The sequence below is a fragment of the Perca fluviatilis genome, chromosome 16 (assembly GCF_010015445.1).
Source record: "Perca fluviatilis chromosome 16, GENO_Pfluv_1.0, whole genome shotgun sequence".
NCBI lineage: Eukaryota > Metazoa > Chordata > Actinopteri > Perciformes > Percidae > Perca > Perca fluviatilis.
Window position 1 is genome coordinate 35,048,374 of NC_053127.1, and position 25,207 is coordinate 35,073,580.

General features: G+C 38.4%; 1 protein-coding gene across 1 annotated transcript; it reads left to right on the forward strand.

Annotated features, from left to right (window-relative positions):
• The first annotated feature begins 4,068 nt into the window (after nucleotides 1-4,068).
• LOC120543611 (trichohyalin-like) lies at nucleotides 4,069-25,080 on the forward strand. Its single transcript, XM_039776751.1, has 5 exons — nucleotides 4,069-4,191; nucleotides 4,283-4,341; nucleotides 5,485-5,715; nucleotides 13,172-14,832; nucleotides 19,690-25,080. Exons 1-5 carry the CDS (start codon nucleotides 4,187-4,189, stop codon nucleotides 25,078-25,080), a joined length of 7,347 nt encoding a protein of 2,448 aa, XP_039632685.1. The 5' UTR covers nucleotides 4,069-4,186.
• The last annotated feature ends 127 nt before the right edge of the window (nucleotides 25,081-25,207 follow it).

The following is a 25,207-nucleotide window of genomic DNA, read 5'->3' on the forward strand; positions in this document are numbered from 1 at the left end:
AAATCACATTTGACTGTGCATTCTATGTCTGAAATTTGCCCTGCAGAGGGTGATGCACATAAATAGAAAATAAATTATCATGGAGAAATGTATTGACACTGTTCTCTTAATTTAAAGTTTTCATTCACATGCATGACACATCTTCAGAGAGACGGTGGCCAAATGTCTTTCACTGACATTTTAATGTGTTACTCAGAAGATAATTTCATTCTTTGAATGATTGAGCTGCTCAGAGCTGATGGCTTAACTAGGCTATAAAATAGTATTTGCAGTTGAATAAAGCATGGGAGTAAAATAGAAAAGAGATGATTGAGGACCACAATGGAAATAAGTCCTGGACTTTATTGTGTTTTTATCCTTAATTGTATTTGATGTGTTTTCTTCATGTGTAAGGCATTCTTGATACAATTAAATACATCAAATCAAATCAAAATAAGTGTTAGTTTTGAATGGAAGTTAATCTGACACTATTTCTTTTAAGAAATGTCAGGTATGAATACATTTATTCTATACATTGTCTATGCATTGTTCCCCAAAATGTATGCAATCTTTACATCTTCTCAATGGTAGAGCAGTCGCCTGCCAATCGGAAGGTTGGTGGTTCGATCCCTGGCCCTGCAGTCCCATGTCGAAGTGTCCTTGGGCAAGACACTGACCCCGAACATTTGTGTAAATGTGTGTGAATGTTTATCTGATGAGCAGGTGGCACCTTGTACGGAGCATCAGCCCCAGTGTATGAATGTGTGTGAATGGTGAATGGTTCCTGTACTGTAATGTAAAAGTTCTTTGAGTAGTTGTTAAGACTAGAAAAGCGCTATATAAATACAGTCCATTTACATCTTAAAAACACTGAAAGGAGGGACTGATGACTTAAACCCAGTATTTTTTAACCTTAGGTCATGTTTGTATTTAGCTTATGGTTTAACCAATAGACTGTAATAATAATAAAAATACTGTAGTAATAATAATAATAATAATAAACAGTCTATGTTTTACCAGCATGTACAGACAGGGAGTAGTTAAAACAAATGTTTGTTTTGTTTCTTGGAAGTTTGCCCTTCACACAACTCCACTTATTTCAATAAGCAGTTCCAAAAAACGAAAGTTACGAATGTAACTACGGTTCTATGAATCCTGGATGACTGCCAGAGGCAGTGTTTCATGCTGAATATATTCCATATTGCGCTTGCGCAGGTCGAGTATTTATATCAAAAACGTCCCCTGTGACCTCGGGGTGACCCTTGCCAAGGTATTAAGTTCCGGTCTCACCCCGACCTCATTCCTTCAGAATCTCTTGCAGGTTCGCAAGATTCCGAGTGACCAAGAATTCGGCGGTCATCCAGGATTCATAGAACCGTAGTTACATTCGTAACTTTCGTTCTATTTTATCCTTACTCATCCTAACCACGCCCAGTATTCACTGGGTGGCATCATTCACCCTGAAATAACGTGAGAACGTGCTTGACGATGCCATGAGGCCGCAGCACATATTTCCTCCCAGGGCACACATCTCCAGTCACCCATGACGTGGAGACACTCCTGGTAGAGTGGCATTTCACTCTGGATGGTAGGGATTGACCACCATAACAGACGAAAAGCTGCTCAGACTGACAGATTCAGGTGGTAGTGTCCACACAACCTTAAGGGCCCACACTGGGCACAACAGACTTGACTCATCCCCACCTTCTCTGGAAGGGGGGTCAAATGTGCCAGGTGGATAGGCTGATTGAGGCGTGAGCATGCCAGCACATTAGGGAGGAATGCCATAGTAGGTCACAAAGTGACACCAGAGACATCCAAGTACCACCTCAAACAGAAATCACCAACAAACAAGGCATGTAGCAGGCCAACACGTTCCACGGAAGTGTTGGCAAGGAGAAACGCAGCCTAGGCTGACAACTACCTCAGCTCTGCCTGTGCCAATCCTCAAAAGGCAAGAGCACAGGGCGTCCAGCACCAGGAGCAGAACCCCTGCAGGAGCCCTTGGGGTGCAACCCTAGAGGCCCAGTTACGAAGCGGGAAATGACCTGTGGCTCCTCACAGCGTCATTGTCAACCGCAACATGCTGCGACGAAATGGCAGCTCCACAGATTTTTAGGGTAGGAGGTGACCATCCACCGTCCAGAAGGATCTGCAGGAACACAAAGATGGCAGGCACAAAATAATGCACTGGGTATAAGTACGAGCCGTACACCACCCAGAAAATATTATCACCTGTTCCCGTACAGCAGACGGGTAGACAGTGATCTGGCAGTCAGGATAGTATCTCTGACAGGCTCTAAGCAATCCATCAACAGCGGGTCAGGCCCTTCAGTGGCCAACCCACAGATGAAGGCGACAGGGGTCCACATCTGGATGAAGCCACCACTTCACCGATGGGGCTCCTGATGAGAGAGGATGACTGACCAGGTTCCACTCTCTAGTTAAAAAACATTGCCCATAGGCTGGTCAGGCGGGGGGCCACCCATGTCAGAAGAGCCTGGGACACCCAGTTCACATATACCGCCTTCCCCACAGATACGGCAGGAAATGAGCAGACCACAGGCTCTAAGCCATCCTGTTTAGCCACACTACGCCCTGTGCCACTTGGTAACCTAGTGGAAACCATTGAGCCATCCCTGCAGGGGGCGCAGAGACAGAAAGCTCAAGGGAACTACAGCCGAGGCAGCTGTCAACTAGCCCGAAGAAACTGGCCATAGGGAACATCCTGCCCCTTTGGAAAAAAGGAAAGGAGGCGGAGGATGTCGTTCATGCACCGCGGTCCAATGCTTGGACAGGGCAGGTTGGGCTGGGGTCGACTGCTTTGAAAAAGACAAGTCAGAATGACCCTCAGGTGTTTGACCCCAAGACAATGAGGGCAGAGGCCATGGCTGTCCTCAGGATGAAGAGGAGTCATACAAACAATACGACGATGAGTCATTATGGTGAAGAAACACCGCCACCGATTGATGGTCAAGGCAGTCAGAGTTGAGAGCACTGAGATGACAAAACCAAAAACACATATAGTGCTGTACATAACCTGTAGCTTTAAATAGCAGAGTAAAACCATAGCCAGTACATGCCGTGAGAGGGAAGCGAAAACACGTTATCAATTTAAGGACATAAACGTCACACAGCCCAGCGAAAGCGCTGAGCCACAGTGAAACTTCGTAAGAAGCCGAACAGCAAACATACCGTCCCCTTCCCTAAAAAGGGACAGCTCAGCAGCGGCCTTTGGAGGGCAAAAAAAATCGCAGCTCCGACTGTAATCGCAAGGCTACAAGTGGCGAGTTTAGCAATAATCCACAGTTTTCAACTTAAAGCAAATGCTAATGCTGCCACAGATGGCAGACGACCTGCATAGCGAGAAGATGAAAAAGGAATGAGCTCGGGGTGACACCGGAACGTAATACCTTGGCTAGGGTCACCCCGAGGTCACAGGTGACTTTGTTGATATAAATACTCGACCTTTACAAGCGCCATATGGAATATATTCAGTGTCAGTAAGGATGAAATAGAACAAAAGTGAGATTCAGCCCAATTTTACACGTCCCACAATTTCCCAGATTCTCCTTTATTCATGCCATGCATACAGTCACCTGTTTTAGGAATTCTAATGAATAATTACATTGAAAACCAAGACTGTTAATATTATTATATTAATATTAGCCAAATGTTTGATGGAATACGTTTCAGTAATCTTCTACCATATTTACACATGCTATAAGTTGAAGAAATAATGCCTCCAGGAAAGCAAAACGTTGCACATCCTTTCTGTGTGTATGAATATTTAATACATGTTTGAGTATGGGAGCCACTGCCTGTTCATATGTGATTATTCAATGCTTATGAACATCAGGAGAGCTGAGGGAAACCCACCAAGCCAAACATTGACGTCACACCACCCTTATCAGCTGAGACCAGTCTCAGAGAGCAAGATGTTTCACCACCCAAATATCACCTACCATCCAATCATACACAACTTATTGGGTGTCACATCTATCTGACACTCAGTCAACGAACGTGTGGAGGGAAGAGATATACTATGTTTTGAAGATAATAGTGCAAGCCTGCCTCATCCCCACAGATGTCCGTAGAGTTTAACACCTAAGCAGACAAGTGCAGCACTCAAATGACTTCTAGGACTTTAAGCCTAATATGATTTACTTTGTTTGTGTTTTTGTACACAACTCGAGACAAAAGGAAGATGAAGTAAGAAAAAAATAATACAAATAATATAAATCTGCAAATACATTGAGTTTTTTTCTGCTAATTTTATATCATTCCTAGCCTTTCATTCCAGCCTGATCTCATGGGAACACCAGTTTTGTAATATGGATACATATCAATCAACAGACCATGGTAAGTTTAATTTTTTCCTCAAAATTATTTTGTTTGCTTCTCAGCAAATAACCATGAATGTATTCTTATACTATGCATTGTAAACATGCTGTTAAATTTGACCACAATCTGCCACTGTTTAAATCTACCGCAATTGTTCTGCAAAACATGTTGTCTTTGGGTGATGCATCAGCAAAAGATTAGGTCTTAGCCTTTTGTGTGTATTATTAAGTAAAAAACCTACTGTTAAAAACAGAAAGAACACAGTTAAGGGGAGACACCACAGGTCAATACGAAAAAATATTTTAACTAATAGATATCACCATGGAACTTCCCCAGTTGATAAATTAACAATATTCTATTGTATTACAAGTTTTCTGAAATTCTATGTTTAAATATGCAAATGATGCATTATCTTAATCATTTATACTGTGATAGATGAAGACAAGGTCCAGCTGATTGCCAGCACTGAAATGTGAATATTGGATTAAGCCAGGCTCAAAATTCTTGTTTCATGTTGTTGATATATTAGAGTCAAAGTTTTTACAGAAGGAAATTTGGATCTCTTTTATCACTCTATAAATCAGAAAGTAGGCTACTGTCAAGAGCCACGTTTTTAGGTATAACATGTACAAAAATCCGGCCTGAATAATTAACAAACTCCTCTGTAAAATCCTTCAAAATACAGAAAGGAATGAAACGAAATGAAGCAAAGTTTGGAGCTATGTAGGTGCTACTTAAGTTGAGATTTCTGGCTCAGTGTCTGACAAAAAAAAATCTTTTTAAATTCAGCATTGTGAAATTCCCTACATTTTGCAAGATACTACAGGTGTATGGGGTATTTTTTTGTATTACAAGTTTTCTGAAATCTTTAGATTTATATATGCAAATGATGCATTATCTAATGGCAACTTTTAGCGAATGTAGGAGAAGTCTACAAATGGAAATAGACAAAGTGTAGTAAAATAAACACCTAAATGCATATTTTGGATTTAGGTTTTCCACTAATCTGAAAGATGACATGTTATGGAAGCAAAACAGCCCAAAACCTCAACATTTAGTTTTTGACTGTACTGTATCACTAATGTCAAATTACTTCTAACCATGGCACACATTTCTGCTTGTTAAATTCTCTAATAAATAACCACCTAATTCACAATGTAGTGGAAACCTTCCTGGAGGAGTTCAGGGAGCAGATTATTGCTGGGGTTAGATCAACCAGAGCCATCATAGAAACCTGGAACTCACAGCAGCCAACAACCATCTCCAAAGCTCTGACGCCACAAGAACAAATCAGGGTGCTGTTTCATGTTGTGGAACAAGGAACGCCACAATTCAAAGTTAGCTTCTACCGGATACTTTCACAGGAGGAACCCAAGCTTATAGCTGACTTAGGTAAGAAAAACCTGTAAAAAATGGTACAGGGATACATTTATATGTTGTAAAGATCAGCATTCTGTTGTAAAATTAAATATGGTAAGATACAACAAGTAGAGGTTGAGGGAGGGGTGAGAGTGATGCAATTTTCCTCCACTTAAGCTCAGCCACTCACTACATCTCTCAGTACGCAAATGAGGCAAACAGCCAAGGTGTGTATGGAGATACATGGTGTGCAGAGAGAGAGAAAGGGGAGATGAGAGAACTGAGAAGAGTAAAGATAGTGTGGGTTGGGGTAAGTTGTGAGTGGACAGAGGGCGGGGGTTAGAGAAAGTAATGATCAGAAACATGAGGTGGGGTAAGAGTGAGTTCTGCAGTTTGACCGGTGTCAGATGAAGACAAGGTCCAGCTGATTGCCAGCACTGTGAATCAGCATAGAGAGGGATAGAGAGAGATTTATAAGATAGCAGAGAAAGAAGAAATAAAAACATATCTGACTGCATTTTGAATAATAAGTGAAGAGCAGTCATCTGGCCAGTGTCAGAGGAGTGTATCTATTTTCTCAAGGAACTGGCCAAGGGGGCTTGGTGGACAATAAATGACATGTTATTGTATTTGATTTTCTTTATGTAAAATTTTTTGCACTACCTTGTAAAAAATGTATGGGTAACACTTTTTTAACCATCACTAATAAATAGTAAATGAATAGCTCACTAAACTTAAGTTAGCAGCTACTGAAACAATGAAATGGTAATTAATATTCATATTAATAATTAGTAATGCTATAATTTATGTTTTAACAGTTTATTGTTGCACACATAGCACTTTACACATTATATTAAAGCGCCCATATTAGGCTCATTTTCAGGTTCATAACTGTATTTTAAGGTTGTACCAGAATAGGTTTACATGGTTTAATTTTCAAAAAACACCATATTTTAGTTGTACTGCACAGCTCTCTCTCACTGCTGCAGATCCTCTTTTCACCTGGTTTCTGTTTTAGCTACAGAGTGAGACCTCTTTTCATCTTCTTCTTCTGTACTATCTTTGATTGCACTCGCACTTGCTCAGTAGCTCAGATGTAGAGCATGTCAGCTAGCTAACTCTAGAGACAGTAAAAGAAAGCCTCTTTCTCCAAATTTGGTCAGTTACAAGGCAGGATTAGCTGGGAGACTTCTAAATGAGGGCGCACATGTAAGTAGTTCTTTTGTAGATTGTGGTGAACTTGTGTGTGTTGTAGCAGTGCTTTGCTATTGAGAATGACGTAGCATGCTAGCGTTAGCATGCTAACGAGCTAACAGTTGTGGCTAGCCAGCTCATTTCGGACTGTGACGTCTGGAGCTTTTCGAGTCAACATTGAAGAGAAAATGTGCAATTGGCCATCAATTTTTGTAAAACTGCCCATATTAGAACTCTCGCATAAAAAAGTCTCAAAAGTGAATTTAGTGGTGAAATAGCAGACGAAAACTGTAAAAAGTTTCCAGTTGTTGGCTGCTGCTACTACTCCCAATCTAGATTCTAGAATCGATTGCTTTTTTATTTTTTTAAATTTTCGGGATTGCTTGCTTGCCGGCCGGCCAGTGATGCTCACAGACCCCGCTGGAAGTCTCTCAATAGAATCATGGATAAGTGTATTTCCTGAAATATGGCTCGTTTTCCATTTGAACACATTGTCATCAATATTAACAAGGTTTAAAATGACCCATTTTTCAAATTTGGATATCGTTTCAAAATCGGAAATCAAATGAACGAAAAAGTACACGGGCCCAATTACAGTAACTGCATGAAAACTTCACTGTTGTTGCATGAAATGCCATTTGTGTTTAGCCTACATCATCAGTTTCTATCATCTAAAGTGAAACAAGAGGCCAAGCCAGCCTGGTAGCAAAGCTGCAGCCAAATGCTCCTCAACTGTTTCCCAGCAATCAGCTCCCCCTGCTGTCCATAAGGTGCCTCTGCACCCCTTTTGTTTCAGACCCTCCCACCGGCCTTTGGTCCATTCCTCCACTTTTGACATCTGTCAGTGGAAAAGCCAAAATGTTAAATCAAAATGGGAAAAGCCAAAATGTTAAATCAAAATGGGAAAAGCCAAAAATGTTAAATCGAAAAGCCAAATGTTAAATGTAAATGGGAAAAGCCAAATGTTAAATCGAAAAAAAAAATGTTAAATCGAAATGGGAAAAGCCAAATGTTAAATCAAAAAGTCAAATGTTAAAGGAATACGCCACCGTTTGTTGAAATAGGGTTATTCACTTTCTCCTCTATATTTATATAGGTGGGCAAACGCATTTTTGTCTCAGTGCATGCATTGTCTTAGTCCGGCGCCGTCGCCGCTAGCTTAACTTAGCGTAATGAATGGAATCCTTTGTTGCCGTTAGCATGTCGTGAGTAAAAGTGACCTAACAACAAAAACAAAACCTAATTACTTCTTGTGGCCTGCGTATTCACAACAAGTAAAAATAGCAATGCACATTAAGACTGGACGATTTCCTAGGTACATATTGACTTGGGACTAAATAGTTTCCTTTTTCTTTTTTAAATTCAATTATGGCATGATTTTTTCTAGTAGCGTAGTAAAATAATAATATTTTTCATTTGATCTTGCTTCGTTTTCTCTTTGGACTTAACTCAATTTGAATTATGAATAAATATATCCTCCGTAATCAACAACAAGATCTTCTGTGCGATTTTAGACCTTCCAGAAGTTTTGTAATCCAGCCTGGAGTCTTTGTACAATAAATCCATAATTATGAATTCTTAAATAATGTTATATAATGTTAGATATCTCCGCATCGCTTCAAGCTAGCGTCATCCCGATTGTTTAGCATGAATGCTTACAGCTGGGCTTTTCCAAAGAAGTTGTCTGCCACTCAGCTAATACATAACCCTAACCTGATACAAGCAGTACCTTGTATGTAGAGTGTGTGTATTGCAAGCAGACACAGGCAGACCATTCAGGCAGCCCTGGCACTGTAAATGAGTGTGATTTGGGCTCTGGATATCTAATAACAGATAGGAAATGTATTGGAGATGGCACAACCAAATGTTTGGATAAAAGGGTATGTACTTTTCTGGGAAAACAACTCTGGAAATTTAAGATATCACAAAAGATGTTTTTACATTCACAGATTTGTATTAGAAAATGCAATTTTTTGCATAAAGAAAATGCTACTGAAGTGCATTTCAGGCATGGCACAATAATGCAGATTTTGTTAAAATCTGGAGCTGGATGCTTGACTCTTCTGTTGACACTTTTGTGCGCTTGCAAATCTTTTCCTCTTGGATTTCTCATGCGCTCTCAGATTTCTTGTGTTACAACCATGTCAAAGTCCCCCAACCAATATGATGCCAGGTGTACTTACTTAAATTGTAGATCCTACTACCTGCATCCAGTCTCTAGCCTAGTAAACGTAAGGTGGTGCCCATATTATGCTCATTTTCAGGTTCATAATTGTATTTTAAGGTTCATAATTGTATTTTAAGGTTCATAATTGTATTTTAAGGTTCATAATTGTATTTTAAGGTAGTACCAGAATAGGTTTACATGGTTTAATTTTCAAAAAACACCATGTTTTTGTTGTACTGCACAGCTCTCTCTCACTGCTGCAGCTCCTCTTTTCATCTGGTTTCTGTTTTAGCTACAGAGTGAGACCTCTTTTCATCTTCTTCTTCTGTACTATCTTTGATTGCACTCGCACATGCTCAGTAGCTCAGATGTAGACCATGTCAGCTAGCTCCATAGACAGTAAAAGAAAGGTTGTTTCTCCAACTTCGGTCAGTTACAAGGCAGGATTAGCTGGGAGACTTATTCTAAATGAGGGTGCACATGTAAGTAGTTCTTTTGTAGATTATGGTGAACTTGTGTGTGTTGTAGCAGTGCTTTGCTATTGAGAACAAGGTAGCATGCTAACGGTTGCGGTTAGCCAGCTCGTTTCAGCTTGTGACGTAGAAAGCCATGCCAATTTTGACCAGCTCACCCGGAGACTGAAGGCAGGACACATTCAGAAACCGTATCTCACTCAGAAAAGCATGGATGGATTTTTTTCAAAGTTTGTATGCGTGTGGAAGCACCAGAGACACAAAATAACACCCCAAATCCCAGAAATCTTTTTCATAATATAAGCATTTTAACTTTAGCTATCAATAATGGATCTTTTAAAATGTCCTCAGGCTCACTGACTTCAATTTAAACATATAAACCGCCAAGTCATTAAAATTAACTTTACAAATTAGACTCAAAATCTCAAGGACACCACTCAAGTTTGACCATTGTGTTGTCTGTTGTCAAAATTTAAAATTGAAACTTTTTATTCAATGTTTTTGCAACACTTTTGTTGCTTTTCTCAATGTTTTTGTCACTTTTGACCTTTTTGTTACTTTTCCCGACGTTTTTGTTACTTTTTCTGATGTTTTTCTGGTTTTATGGTTTTGTTGGTTTTTGAAGCTTTTTTCAACGTTCTTTTATAAAAAAAAAATTTCAAATGCTATAAAATTGAATAAAACACCCAAAACACCCAACTTCAATGAAAGTAGTCAGCTGATCATTTATTTTACTTGTGAAGAGCGTCGTATGGAACCATCCACGTTATTTTTTTGACAATTTCCCACAAATTTCTGACATAGAAACTTTTTGAAAATGGGTCAAATTTGACCCGAGGAAAACAGGAGAGTTAAAGAAATTGAAACCGAGCCGGATGTCCCAAGTGGTCTGTGTGTCCAGGGCCGGTTCTAGCCTGCTTCATCAGGGTGGGCTGGTAATAAAAATTGTTGGGCACTTGGGTGGTTAGTAGCACAGATGTTAGACAAGTGCTTAAGTAGCCCAATGGTTGCCAGCTCAACCCCCGCTGGGGATATGGCAAAATCATTTGGCCTAATCACAGCTGGCCTGGCAACCCTAAGGTATAAGTTTTGTTTCATCATCAGGGGGTCACATGTGGGGGATCTTGAGCATTAAACAATTTCTATTAATTCACTAATTGTTAAGCACCTAGTTTTACCCTTTTCTGCGTCAATTTATGGTGGAAATGTATTTATGTAAAGGAAAACAGGTGACAATTGAAAATATAAAAACATAATGGAATATAATGCAGTAAGGCTTTCAGGCATTCTTTATTGCTTTTGAATATTTATTCTCCTGTAGATCAACTTTTCTCATTTAATGTTATCTCTGCTGAGCCAACACACGTAGGCATAATTTACTCTTCCCTCCTCTTTTACGTCTTTTTTTGGGGAAATAACTGTTTAAATGTGCATGTGGTACCTGTTCCCCTCAATGATACATTAATTAATTTAAATTAATAAACCCTTGGACTGTATCTCAGAAGTGTTTCAGCAAGCCCCCAGAAAGATTTAGATTTTTCTGATCTAAATATGTGCATTTTAAGATGTTTGGAGATCAAAAACTGGATAACAATAGCTTTAAAACCATGTCAGTGGTAGAATTGGGCCGATTTCAGGTTTCACCGCTCCAGTAAGGTGTAGAGGCTAAACTGGTTGAATTTTATGCTAATCGGTTGAACTGGCATTTGTCACTATGTCACCTTCTGGCAAATTAAAAAGAAGCTTTATTTATGTGAAGGAAATACAAGTGACAATTCAAAGTATAAAATATAAAAAAGTCCTGATCGTTTGATAAGTCGGAACACATCCATGCCCAAGGTTTGCATCAGTTGGAAAAACCAACTGTACTAAAAACACGGAAGTTGACTTCAACTATGTAGGGACGTCCCAGAACATTAATGCCCAAATAGGCTTTTTCACATTAATTTTAAGAGCCATAGCAAATCAACATGTTCAGTTGAATAGCATTAATCATTGATTTTGCACCACATTTGTAATGAATCAAATCTGTTGTTCCAGTATTAGTAAAATTGATCTTCAGCCATTTGATAGTCATACTATTATTTAACTGCATTTAATTCCATACTATTCTGTAAAAAAAAAATATTGCAGCATTGTGGGTCGGTCAAATATCTATTTTTCCGACTTTATTTCATGGGCCCTGAAAGAAACTCCTATGATTGGTCAAAAACTTTCAAAAGCATCATTGGAAAGCTAAAACTGCTTTAGCATCACAATAAAATGACCAAAAATGAATAAAATATGGACAAAAGACATCAATATTAGATCTAAGAGTATGGATTTATTTAAGTCCTCTGAAAGAAATACGAGTTCCAGGAAAAGAAGCGCAGAATTTGGACCGGTCTTTTACACTTCTCTGCGTAGGCCTACTGAATGCACTCACAAGCGCTCACGTGTCACCTGCCGTACTGTGTGCTTGAAAATCCAAGGGGGTAAGCGAGCGTCTGGAATGCGTATCTCCTATGGCGCCATTTTGATGCTAACAAGTGATCACCCGCCGTTAGCATCCCATTGACTGCCATTCATTTTGACGTCACTTTGACAGCGAATAACTTTATACATCTGAAGCGTTTAAAGACTCTATTTGTCCATTGTTCATTTCTAAAGAAACACGACAATGTATAAAAGGCTCCATTACCTTGTACCTCACGTTATGGCTCCGTAGCAGACGCTTTTGTAAAAATAGGCTAATGATTGTGTCATAACACAATCGCAGGCAGTTTGGACTTACATTAGCTGTTTAAGTTTAATTACTAATGTTAACTAGCATTTTAGTTAGCAATAATTAGCCTGTGCCCATGTTATCTCCTTACATATACCTACGCTCTCTGTCTCTGTAAGATTGGGAATGATTGAGTTTTCTCTTGGCACAGCTACCAGAAGACTTACAACAGGTTGCTCACGTCACATTTACGTTGTCTCTCTCAGTTGGAGGCTGCGCAGTAAAGCTAGTGATCACCGGAAAAGTGCTTCTGATATCCTTCACTGGTCTCCGTCCAGAACAACGGGCTCTGTTGGTCCATTTTATATATGTCAATGTGAAAAACCAAGGGGGTAAGCGAGCCACGCAAAACATACCTCCTATGGAGCCATTTTGATGCTAATAAGCCATCACCTGCCATTAGCATTCCATTGACTACCTTTCATTTTGGCGAAATTTTTGTTTCTTTGCTTGTTAATTACATTTAATCGAGAAGGCCAACCACTTATCATCTTTTATAACAGTTAATATTTTACATTCATCATCATGATAATATTTTTGGGGAGATAAAATGGCCAAAATGGTTTTGATTATTTGATTTATATATAAAGATATGTTTGATTATCCCCCTGTAAATTACGCCTATGAGAGGGTTAGGTAGGTAGGCCTATTTATAGTAATGTCAGAAGAGGCACGGTTGAAGAGTAGCCCTTTTTATGAAATTCTGCCAGGTAGCTTCAACTAAAGAGGATAAACATGCTGGAAATGTGCTTTTTTCAAATTGGCTCTGTACTTGTTTCATTATCTCATTTGTGGTCAAAATGGAGTTTTTTTTCTTGCCTGGTTTAACACAATATGAACATTGCAGTGTGGAGTGACAAGTGATATTCTGTACATTTTCTTGACCAACAGAGCAAAGACAACAGAACAGCAGGATGACCCAAACAGAACAGAAGTGGACCATGGAAAACAGAAAGCAAGACAAACAAATGAAAGTCAACATAAGGGAGACTATTAAAAGACAAAGACAATTAACATGTCAAGTAATGGGGGAGATTGAACAACTTTGGGAAAGAACACAAAGAGAGAGAAATGAAATTGATTACCTGAAGACAAATACAGAGCAGAAACAGGAAGACATTAACAGACTCACAGCTGAAAAACATGAGCAGTGCTTATTAATAAAAAGACTGAGATCACAGATAGAAAATGTTACTGAGATACTTGAGCAGAATAAAAATGAAGCCGCTCAAGAAAAAATGCAACTTCTGAAAATGCGGACTGAAATATACCAAGAGAGGGAAACTCTGGAAAGAAGACGTAATGAGCTCATCAATGAGCGACACAAGATGGAATTGACAAAATCACAAGAAAGTAAGAAACACAAACAACCCATGGACCAAATAAAGAGAAAGCAGGAGATAACGGAAAGGCTGAAGGCTGACAGTCTGCTGAGTCTAATTAACAAAAATAAGAAAATAGTATTTGAAGCAAAGCAGGCAAAGGAACAAATGGAGAAAAATATGGCAGACATAAATCAAGAGTTACAGAGAAATAAAAAAGACATTTCACAACATAGAGATCAAATTGAGCACATCAAACATATTATGAATGTAAATATTCAAAGAGCTATTAAAAAGCAGAAAGCTGCTGCCCCAGAGATGGAAAGCATAGAAATGCAGAAAGAACATAAAGACACATTTGACACTGTTAAGATCAAACTCAGCAGAATCCAGGAAGAGATGGTGAAACTTTGGGATGTGCTAGAAGACAGTGAACAACAAATGGAAATGACTGTGAGAGGGAAGCAGGAGCTAAAGACAAAAAGAGGCAGAGTGGAAAATATTAGCTCTGACTCTCAAAATCAAAGAGAAAACACAGATGTAAGCATGAAGACAACAGAGTGGGAAACAGAGGTGAATGCTGATATGCAGAGGGAAAAACAGAACATAGAGAAAAAGTTAGCCGAGGTCCAATCTGAAAGAGATGAGATTCAAAAAATCAAAACTAAAATACAGAGTGAGAGAAAAAACATAGAGAGAGACAGGCAGTTAGCTAAAGCAGAAATGAATTCACTAAAGTGTGTAAGGGAAAGTACTGAAAGGCAAATACAGGAACTGGATGACAAGTTACAAAGAACAAAGAAAGAGATAAGAGAGATTGAAATAATGAACACTGAGATTGAACTAAAGAAAAAGGATCTAGTAAAAATGATAAGAATGAGCAGGAGAAAAAAGGAAGAGATCAGCAAGATGACGGAAGAGACTGACCATTCTAAACCAGATGTGAAGGAAAGACAAGACAAGACTGAGGAGCAGAGGTCAGAGCAGAGGCTGGAGGTGAACATGGAGGACAGATTTGATAAGCAGAAGCTAAGACTTCAGCAGGTACAACATGAAGAAACCCTGTTTGAGAAAGACAACATGGACTCAAACACTAAGAATAAAGTGAACACTGACGTGAAGAGAGTGATGCAAGTAGAAGAAATCCGAAAGATGGACAACACCAGGGAGGAGATGGTCAAAGCCCAAACGAATATGGATCAGAAAAAGGAAGAGGTCAAAAAGTATATGGTAAGTAAATATTTTTTCTCATTTTCTCATCTTGGACCAGTAATAGACTAGCTTAAATGTTTCCACATTTAAGCTAGTCGTAGCAGAAAAGCACAGTTGTATTTAATATACTTAACAATGGTGTAGGAGCCAAAACAACAGTTTTTGTTTATATTTAAAGAACAATAGATATTATTTTAAGACTTCCCATATTTTGGTTATAGTGATGATCCACTGATTTTGATTGACAGCTTGGCCACCGATTGGCAAATCGGAAACACCATAGCAATTGTGGGTATGGTATAATTGATAAAGGGAAGTTGGAAATATGGGTGGAGTTTTTCTTTTTTTTTAGAAGTCTTAGCTTTAGTTGAGCCCAAACACAGTTTTTTAACCACATCTAGTCATCCTGTTTCATCTTATTTGATATCATTTAAGAAACCATCAGTATTGTTTATTTTCTCTGATTCACACACATGCAATATTAGCCTACAACGTTTTGGTAGGATAATAAAGATTTATTATAGGTAGGATATTTGTGTTTAATTATTATTTTCAAACAACGATCGCATTCCTGGATCAACAACAAAGGAACAAAGGTGCGTTAAAACCACTCTTCTATTGCTGGGGCAGTGGCTATCATTTTGAAATGGAATAGCCACTACAAATGGCTTTATTTTTAGCTGTGTCAGTTCTAGGGTCCAGGTATTCACCAGGTTTCCCCAGAATTGTTTTATACCATCATAATCATTTCAAAGAAGACAGATAATTTCGTAATTTTGTTGTCCTTGTCTGGTCACATCCTGACACTCTATAATAAACCACTCATTCATTCACAGTTGATATTTGACTCAGCAGAAGAATAAAAATCACCATAATTAAACATTCCACTGAAGTGGTAATTCCACTGATTGCACTGCATAGATCATTGATACACTCTGCCAATATATCTTTTTTTTCCTAAATTGTAGGACTAATATTTTGTCACCACTCATTGATACACTCTGCCAATATATCTTTTTTTTCCTAAATTGTAGGACTAATATTTTCAGTGGGTCAGTGTACAAGGCTAAACCGGTTTGATTTGCGGAACTGGCATTTGTCACTATGACACCTTCTGGCAAATAAAAAAGTAGCCTACATTAGTAACCGGTGCCGACGCTGTCAAAGTGCTAAATCTAACTTGTATTGCAAGCAGTGAGTTGCAGTTTTTTAAATCAAATAGCTTTTCAGTAGTTTAGCTCTTTTATTTATTAAGTAACGTTAGTGCAGTAGCGTCCAGACAAGCTACATTTCCCCGAGCTAATAGCTCTGATGTAGTAAACTACTTTTGCCACATTGCTTTAGCTTAGGTTGCTTCATTTATTTGGGGGCTAACATTAGTTTCAGTGTATAGCATAATTTAATGTGGAGTAATGTTACCTTCATGTAACTTCAGCTTGCTTAACACTGGTAATAAGCAATATGTCAACGTGATTAACATAAAGTTACGTTTGTTTATGAACTTCTGACAGCACTTCACTGCTGAGTGGGCCAGCATTGAAGATCACATTTCAGTAATGGTGGGAGGGGGAACAGCGCATGTTCTGTTTGTTAGTAAGTTAATTTGTTTTTTGGGGTGAGAAGAATTATCTTGGGCAGAGTAAGTCTCAAAGAAAATTAAAACTGGACCGTTGATATGGAAACATTTCGGATTATAAACTGATAAGAGAAATGAGCTGAAAAAGACGAGGCAAAGTGAAAACACCTAACCAAAGTGGTTGTTCAAGCTTACTTCAGGTAAAGAGTCATGGCTTAGAGGTGCATTACCACTGCTATGTCGCTACACTCATTGTGGGCTCTCTCATCAGTCTCTCTTGGGAGTGGCTGAGACAAGTTTGTTATACCGATTCAGTCCGATTTTTTTGCTTGATATTAAACCGGTTTGGAGATGTTTACACCAGCCCAAGCCCAGTCACAATTTTGTCTGTATTTTTTTTTTTTTGGTCCAGTATTAAAGCAAGACGGCAGAGGCGAAAACAAGCTACAATGTAAGTTATTGGGTATTTGCGCACCTTCAATTTACGCCCACTAAAAGTTCTTGTTTTACCACTGACATGCTCAGATTATTATTCTAAGTGTCTAACATTATGGAAAGGTTTCCTACAGAGGTCAACCTTTTTTTTAAAGAGTGAGAGTACATCAAAACATCCCCAGATTTGCTATCACCAAATAAACAAAATAAATACTGTATAATAAAAAATAAAGAAAACAGTAATTTTATAATTGTAAAATACACTTCATTCAAAGTTGACGGAAACAAAATAAAACTAATAAAAGCCGTCGTGGTTCGTCTTGTTGTTCCAACAATCACCACTCTGGTTTAGTTGAAATACAGTAAACCCATAATTCACCTATTTACGTGTGGAAATAAGCTGGCTCTAGACATACTAAAACTGTTTATCTAAATGGAGTCTGGTGGGTTTGGTGATAACGATTCTGAGGATGTTTCATGTAAAACAAAAAGGATCTTACTCTTTAAAGGTCCCATGACATGGTGCTCTTTGGATGCTTTTATATAGACCTTAGTGGTCCCCTAATACTTTATCTGAAGTCTCTTTCCCGAAATTCAGCCTTGGTGCAGAATTACAGCCACTAGGCCAGTCCCACAATGTCACAATATCGCCATTTCTAGCCATAGGCAGGCTGGGGGAATGCATATTAATGTTAAAAAACCTCATAAAGTGAAATTTTCATACAATGGGACCTTTAACAAAAAGGTCTATCTCTGTAGGGATCCTTTCCATAATGTTGCCAGACCCTTATACACAGACACAATAATCTGAGCATGTCAGTGGCAAAACAAGCACTTTTTGCAGACGTAAATTGAAGGTGCACAATTGCCCGATAACTTACATTGTAGCTTGTTTCGCTGCTGTCCCGCTTAATACTGGACCAGTTTCAAAGATTGTTGTTCCCATTAGTCACTTAGACACAAAACATGGGAAACTAGGGTTTAGGTTGGAAAAAAACATATCTCCTACTCCAAGTTCAAAACAGCCCCCCTACTGTCAAACTGCACAATAAAACTTAATAAAACTTAAACTTAATAAAACTTAAACTTAATAAAACTTAAACATCCAAGTGAAGTGCCAATAAGTACAACACATTTTGGAGGAGGCTTTAATTTTATGTGCAGCTGTAAAGGCCTTTTAGGATTGTGTGTAGAGCTCAGCTTTTCAAGTTTTAAGTAATGCAGTAATTTAGTTCTAAGATTAAAGCAACTTTGACTACAGTAAGCATATGTCAATCAGGGATAATATAAGAGTCAATATGGGCTTAGCTAGCTTGATTTAAGACAATGGTGCAAAAGGAAAATCTGGGATACTGCATGATTTTGATTTTTTGGCTAGATATAGTCTCTCTAAATATATTCTATATAAATTACACTGTTATTGTAGATAAATTCCATGAAAAGAGCTAAATCAACAATATGTTATTCTGTCTCTCAATACTGTTTGACTTCCCTACTCTATCTGTGGCTTTCAGCCCCAAGCCCATTGGTTCCTGCTGAAGATGTACATCTTTAAAAAACACCTTGCATATATAGTTTCTTATGTCAGTGGTTCTTACATTCATGGTAATAAAGGAACACGTCACCCAGTGGGGCTCACTTAATTTGTTGTTGATTTGAGTCTGCACATGGGATTGGTTAAGAGTACAAAAAAAGAATATCAAAACACGTTCCTATCCTTTGAAATATATTAAAGGAACACGCTGACTTATTGGGAATTTAGCTTATTCACCGTAACCCCCAGAGTTAGACAAGTCCATACATACCCTTCTCATCTCCGTGCGTGCTGTAACGCTGTCTGACGGCTCCAGCATTAGCTTAGCCCAGCACAGATCCTGCAGGTAACTGGTTCCTACTAGCCTACTGCTCCGAATTGTGACAAAAGTGACAAAATAACTCCAACATGTTCCTATTTCCATGTTGTGATTTGTAGAGTCACAGCGTGTACAAAAAACAACGTAACATGAGACACAGCCATCTTCTATCCGTAAACAAACCGGGAACTATATTCTCAGACAGGCTTGCTGCGAGCATATCACTCCGCCCAAGTACTATATTCTTCCGCCTGTGAATATAGTTCCCGGTTTGTTTACGGTTAGGAGATGGCTGTATCTATGTTGTATTTTTACGCTGCCGCTGACTCTACAAATCACAAGATGTAAATAAGAGAACATGTATTTTCTTGTCACTTATTCAGAGCAGTAGGATTACTGGAACCATTCACCTGCCTGTTCTGTGATGGGCTGATGGCTGGAGCCGTCAGACAGCTTTACAGCACGCACAGAGATGAGAAGGGTATGTATGGACTTGTCTTACTCTGGGGGTTATGGTGAATAAGCTAAATTCCCAATAAGTCGGCGTGTTCCTTTAATATTACTCATATTAATATTAATATGACTCAACTTTGTCCGACCCTTATAGTATTATTATTTCCCCACACTATGAGGATTTGGTTTCAAAATAATATGAAAAGCATTTTGAGCACAGCCGGCTTAAAAGTAGCTCTCAAAATTGTTTAATTTCATTACATCGTGCATCTGAACTAGACCCATTCACAAATATACATTAAGTCTCTTTTTGACTTCTTACGTGTTCTTTGTAAATATTAATACTAAAAAAATAAGATTCGGAAAGATCCCTAACCACAACCATTAGAGAAACATGTTAAGTTGCCTTTCCATAATTTTTATTTAAGGAAGTACTCTACTATTATTATAACCAATGATGAAAAAGAATGTCACAAAACTGACATTGGGGAGTTATTTGGATTGTTGACCTAACTTTTACTAACTAATTACAATTACTTTTTATATTTTTTGGTGAAGGATAAGATGACTTCCATGAAAACTCAGGTCAGCAAATGGATAATGACTGAATCTGCAATCAAAAAGACTTTTTTAGGAAAAACGTCTAACCTTCACGAACCACGCAAAGAAACCGACCGAGACCCTCTCGAAGATCAAACATTTGAAATTCAGACCACAGACAAACAGACAGACAAAGAAGGAGTAGAAGATGAAAGTACAAATGAGTCCATGTCTTTGCAACAATCTATAACATTAGAAGACCAGCGTCAAAGGGAAGAAATAAAAGATCAGGAGCATATGCATTCAGAGCATAAACAGAGAGAAGAACTCAATGTTTTTGCAGTGGACATGAAGGAAAAGCACAATGTTTTCCTACAGATGCAGACAGAAATTCATGAAGAAACATCAATGGATGATGATCAGACAGAATTAGTGATTAATGTAAGAGAAGTGGAAGAAGTGGAAAAGCAGATGTCCAAACTCAAGGAGAGAGAGGAGAAGATACGGGAGCAAATAAAATATGCTATGGGGAACATGGAGGAAAAAGATCAAGAGATCAAAAGGCTCATTATGGAAATAAATGACCTACAGAGCCAGAAACCAGAGACTGAAAATGGGTTACAAATTACAGTCTGGGAAAGCACCAATGTTTTTAAACATGAAGTAGTTAAATATGAAGTGAACATACTAAACCAGGAGATTGGAAATAAGGTGAAACAAGACGGTATTAATGATGTTCAGAAGCAAAAACAAGGTCAGGAGTCAGGAGATAATATACAGACACAAACTGAGGAGATAGATGGAGGTTCTGATAAAATGGACACAGGAAGTGCTCATATACAAAGACTCAGGGAAGAGATTTATAGAACACAAGAAATTATAAAAATAGTAAACCTACAACTTGAAAACCAAACTGAAGAAATGAATATCAACAAGGATCATAAGGATAAAGACAGTGAAACTGAAGGATTGCTACAAGACATGAAACAATTCCAAGAGCTTTTGAAACTGGTAACAACTGAAATGAGGAAACGTGATATGCATCTGAAAGAAGAAATGAGCAACATGAAATTAATGAGAACTGCAGTGAAAAAGCAGAGAAAACAACTGGATCAGAGGTTTGATAAAATTTTGAGAGAGAGAGATGAATTCGACATTTTAAAAATGAAAATGCGGAGACAAACTGAAGTGAATGAGCAGACATTTGAGAAATTGGCAAAAGTTAAGAGCACTGCTGAGAAAATTGCTGCTAAGACTAGACAGAAAAGTAAGCTAAACATAGAGGTTATTTTGAAGGAGGCCGAAGAAAAATGGAGACAGTTGGAAGACCTGAACTATAAGATTCATGATACAAAACAAGAACTTGAAAACATCCATCCTTTAATATCGCAGGAAAGAGCAGACCTTAAAAAATGTATCACTGAAAACATGCAGACAAAGGATAGAGAATCTACCTTGGAAAGTACTGAAAGAGAGAAGGGAGACATAAAGAAAACTGACAGAGCGGAAACAGATACAGAACAGGACAAAATGACAAAGAACAGAATGGGCAAAGAAATGGAGGAAATGGAAAATGAAATCTTAAGACTCAGATCAGAAAAGGAGACACTGGAGAAGGATATAAAACTGACAATGGACAGTTTGGATCAGAAAAACTGTGAAATTGAACAACTTCAAAATGCCTTAAGTGAGCAAGTAAAACAAAAGATTGAAAGAGAAGAGATTGATATTCTGAAACAACAGATTCTAGTCGAGAGGGAGAATGTGGGAATAGAAAGACAAAAAGCTGAGGCAGAAATACATGAGATGAACCATTTAAGAGAGAGAGTAGAAAAACAGAAACAGGAGCTTAATGACAAAATGCAAATGACCAAAAGACAAATAAGAGAAATGGAGCTGCTGAAGTCACAGCTGGAAATAAAGAAAAAAGAAAGTGAACAGATATTTAGAAAAAGCAGGCGGAAAAAGGAGGAATGTGAAATAAAGATGAATGACATACAAAGAGAAAAGGAGGTACTGAGGAGAAAGACTAAAAAGAGAAGAAGAGAATTAGACCAAAGACTGGAAGAAACCTTGAGAGAGAGGGATGAGTCAGACATGTTGAGGATAAAACTGCAACGGCAGGAGGAGGAGCTGGCTGAGGAAAAGCAGAGAATTAAAGACCAGACTACTCTTCTCCAAGTAAACAGAGAGCATGAAAAAAAAAGCTTGGAACAGCAAGAGGTGAAGAGCATCAAGGAGAAAGTTGAAATAATAAACCAAAGCTCAAAATTCACAGATACCATTATTGACCTTCAAAACTGGAGACAAAAGATGTATATACACTTGGAAATAATTAGGAGGGAAATTGGAATTCTGGAAAATGTAAATCTTCATTTAGGGAAACAAAAAGAAGGGCTCAAAGCATTAAAAGCTCAGAACAGCACTGTAAGAGGTAACATGAGCCGCATAAAATATCAGCTAAAGACAGACTTTGAAAAAATGACAATACAAGCAAAAGCAGAGATGGATGAAATGGTCCACATTCGGGACGATATCCAAAAACAAAAAAAGGAGCTTGAAATCAGACTAGAATATGTTAAAAGAGAAAGAAGAGAGATGCAAGTGTTGAAGACTGAGTTGGAGATCAGCAAAAGAGAAAATCAACAGCTGATCAGAAAAGGCATTCGCAAAGAGCAGGAAGGTAAAAAGATGTGGGCTGAGGTCAAAAGTGAAAAAGACATCCTCAAGAGGGAGACACAAAAGAGAAAGAAAGAGCTCGACCACCGACTTGAGACAATTAACAGAGAGAGGGATGAACTGGAGATCATGAAATTGAAGATGCAAAGAAAAAATGACAGGAGCAAAGATGTAATGAAACAGTCCAGGATGGCAATAGTCATAAACATTCCAGATCCAATTGAGTTGAGAAACAAACATGAATTTAAATCTGTCAAAATGAAAAATGATGCCCATGAAGAAATTCAAGAGCTAGAAGAAATCGAACATAAAGAAGAAGACAATGACATGCTGCATTTTAAACAGATTGAGCAGGCTAAAAGAGCAGAACTGGAACAAAATAAAGAACAAAGTGCAAAGAACACTGTGGTCTTAAAAGTAGAAGGTATGAAAAGAATGTCTGATGTGGTCAATGAAAAGAGAGGGAGGGAGATGAGCAAAGAGAAACTGGACTTGGAGCTGATGAGGTCTGACATTCTGAAACAAAGTGACATGTTAGAACAAGTGATACAAGATATAGAAGAGGAAAAAGACAAACTGGAAATCACAAAGACTGAGCTACAAAAGCAGAAAGAACATGCAGACAGTCAGTTTGATGAGATCAACAGACAGAAAACCAACATTAAAGATCTGACCCTTCAGCTTCAGACAGAAAGAGACAAACTTGACAATGTCATGAAGATGATTACCTTAAAACAAGAACAACAACAACTCAAGGAAGAAGAGTTCAAAAGACAAACACAAGAACTGGAAACCAGTAAGAACAGTTTACTGGTAGAAAGAGAAGAACTGGAACTTTTGAGGAAGGATCTCAACAGGAAGAAAGAAGAGGTTGAAGCTACCATGAACACCATCATTGGAGAGAGGGAACAACTCAATGAGATGAAGATTAGTACTGACAATGACAGACGAATGCTCGAGAAAGAAAAGGACAGAACGGAAGGAGAAAGGTCTGAGCTGAAAATGAGAGAAGATCAACTCTTGAATGAAATGAAATCACTAAAAACTCTGAGGGAAAAACTACAACAACTAACTGAAAAGATGAGTGAAGATGTGAAAAACAAAATGGAAAGATTACAACAAAACGATCAAGACGTACTAATGCTGTACACTGTATTGGAAGAAAAGCTCACAGCTCTAGATGTGCAGAGAGAGAACCTGGCTGGATACAGTGATCTGTTAGAGAGACAAAAGAAAAGTCTGATAGGTATACTGTCAGACATTGTCATCCAGAGAGAAGACATGGAAAATCAATGGAAGCAGAAGTTTCAGTTGGACAAACAAGATCTCTACAAACTGAAGTCAGAGCTGAAGCAAGACAGAGAGGATCTGGATAGAAAGAGTGAGATGATGAACAAGGAGAAACTGGACTTGGAGCTGATGAGGTCTGACATTCTGAAACAACGTGACATATTAGAACAAGTGATACAAGATATAGAAGAGGAAAAAGACAAACTGGAAATCACAAAGACTGAGCTACAAAAGCAGAAAGAACATGCAGACAGTCAGTTTGATGAGATCAACAGACAGAAAACCAACATTAAAGATCTGACCCTTCAGCTTCAGACAGAAAGAGACAAACTTGACAATGTCATGAACATGATTAACTTAAAACAACAACAACAACTCAAGGAAGAAGAGTTCAAAAGACAAACACAAGAACTGGAAACCAGTAAGAACAGTTTACTGGTAGAAAGAGAAGAACTGGAACTTTTGAGGAAGGATCTCAACAGGAAGAAAGAAGAGGTTGAAGCTGCCACGATCACCATTAGTGGAGAGAGGGAACAACTCAATGAGATGAAGATTAGTACTGACAATGACAGACGAATGCTCGAGAAAAAAAAGGACAGAATGGAAGGAGAAAGGTCTGAGGTGAAAATGAGAGAAGCTCAACTCTTGAATGAATTGAAATCCCTAGAATATCTGAGGGAAAAGCTGCAACAGCTGGATGAAAGGATGAGTGAAGACGTGAAAAACAAAATCATGAGACTGGAGCAAAACAATGAAGACTTATTAAAACTGTTGAGTGTTTTGGGGCAAAAGCATGAGGCTCTGGATAAACTGAAGGAAAATATGTCATCTTACACTGAGATATTACAAAGAGAAAGAGAAGGTTTGAAGAGTACGATGTCAGAAATTGTCATGCAGAGACAAGAAATGGCCAATCGACACAGACAAGAGGCTGACTTGGAAAAGACACATCTTATAGAACTAAAGGCAGAGCAGAAGCAAGACAGAGAGGATCTGGATAGAAAGAGTGAGATGATGAACAAGGAGAAACTGGACTTGGAGCTGATGAGGTCTGACATTCTGAAACAAAGTGACATATTAGAACAAGTGATACAAGATATAGAAGAGGAAAAAGACAAACTGGAAATCACAAAGACTGAGCTACAAAAGCAGAATGAACGTACAGACAGTCAGTTTGATGAGATCAACAGACAGAAAACCAACATTAAAGATCTGACCCTTCAGCTTCAGACAGAAAGAGACAAACTTGACAATGTCATGAACAGGTTTACCTTAAAACAAGAACAACAACAACTCAAGGAAGAAGAGTTCAAAAGACAAACACAAGAACTGGAAACCAGTAAGAACAGTTTACTGGTAGAAAGAGAAGAACTGGAACTTTTGAGGAAGGATCTCAACAGGAAGAAAGAAGAGGTTGAAGCTGCCACCGATCACCATTAGTGGAGAGAGGGAACAACTCAATGAGATGAAGATTAGTACTGACAATGACGAACTAGGGCTTTCGAGAATGAAAAGGACAGAATGGAAAGAGAAAAGGTCTGAGCTGAAAATGAGAGAAGCTCAACTC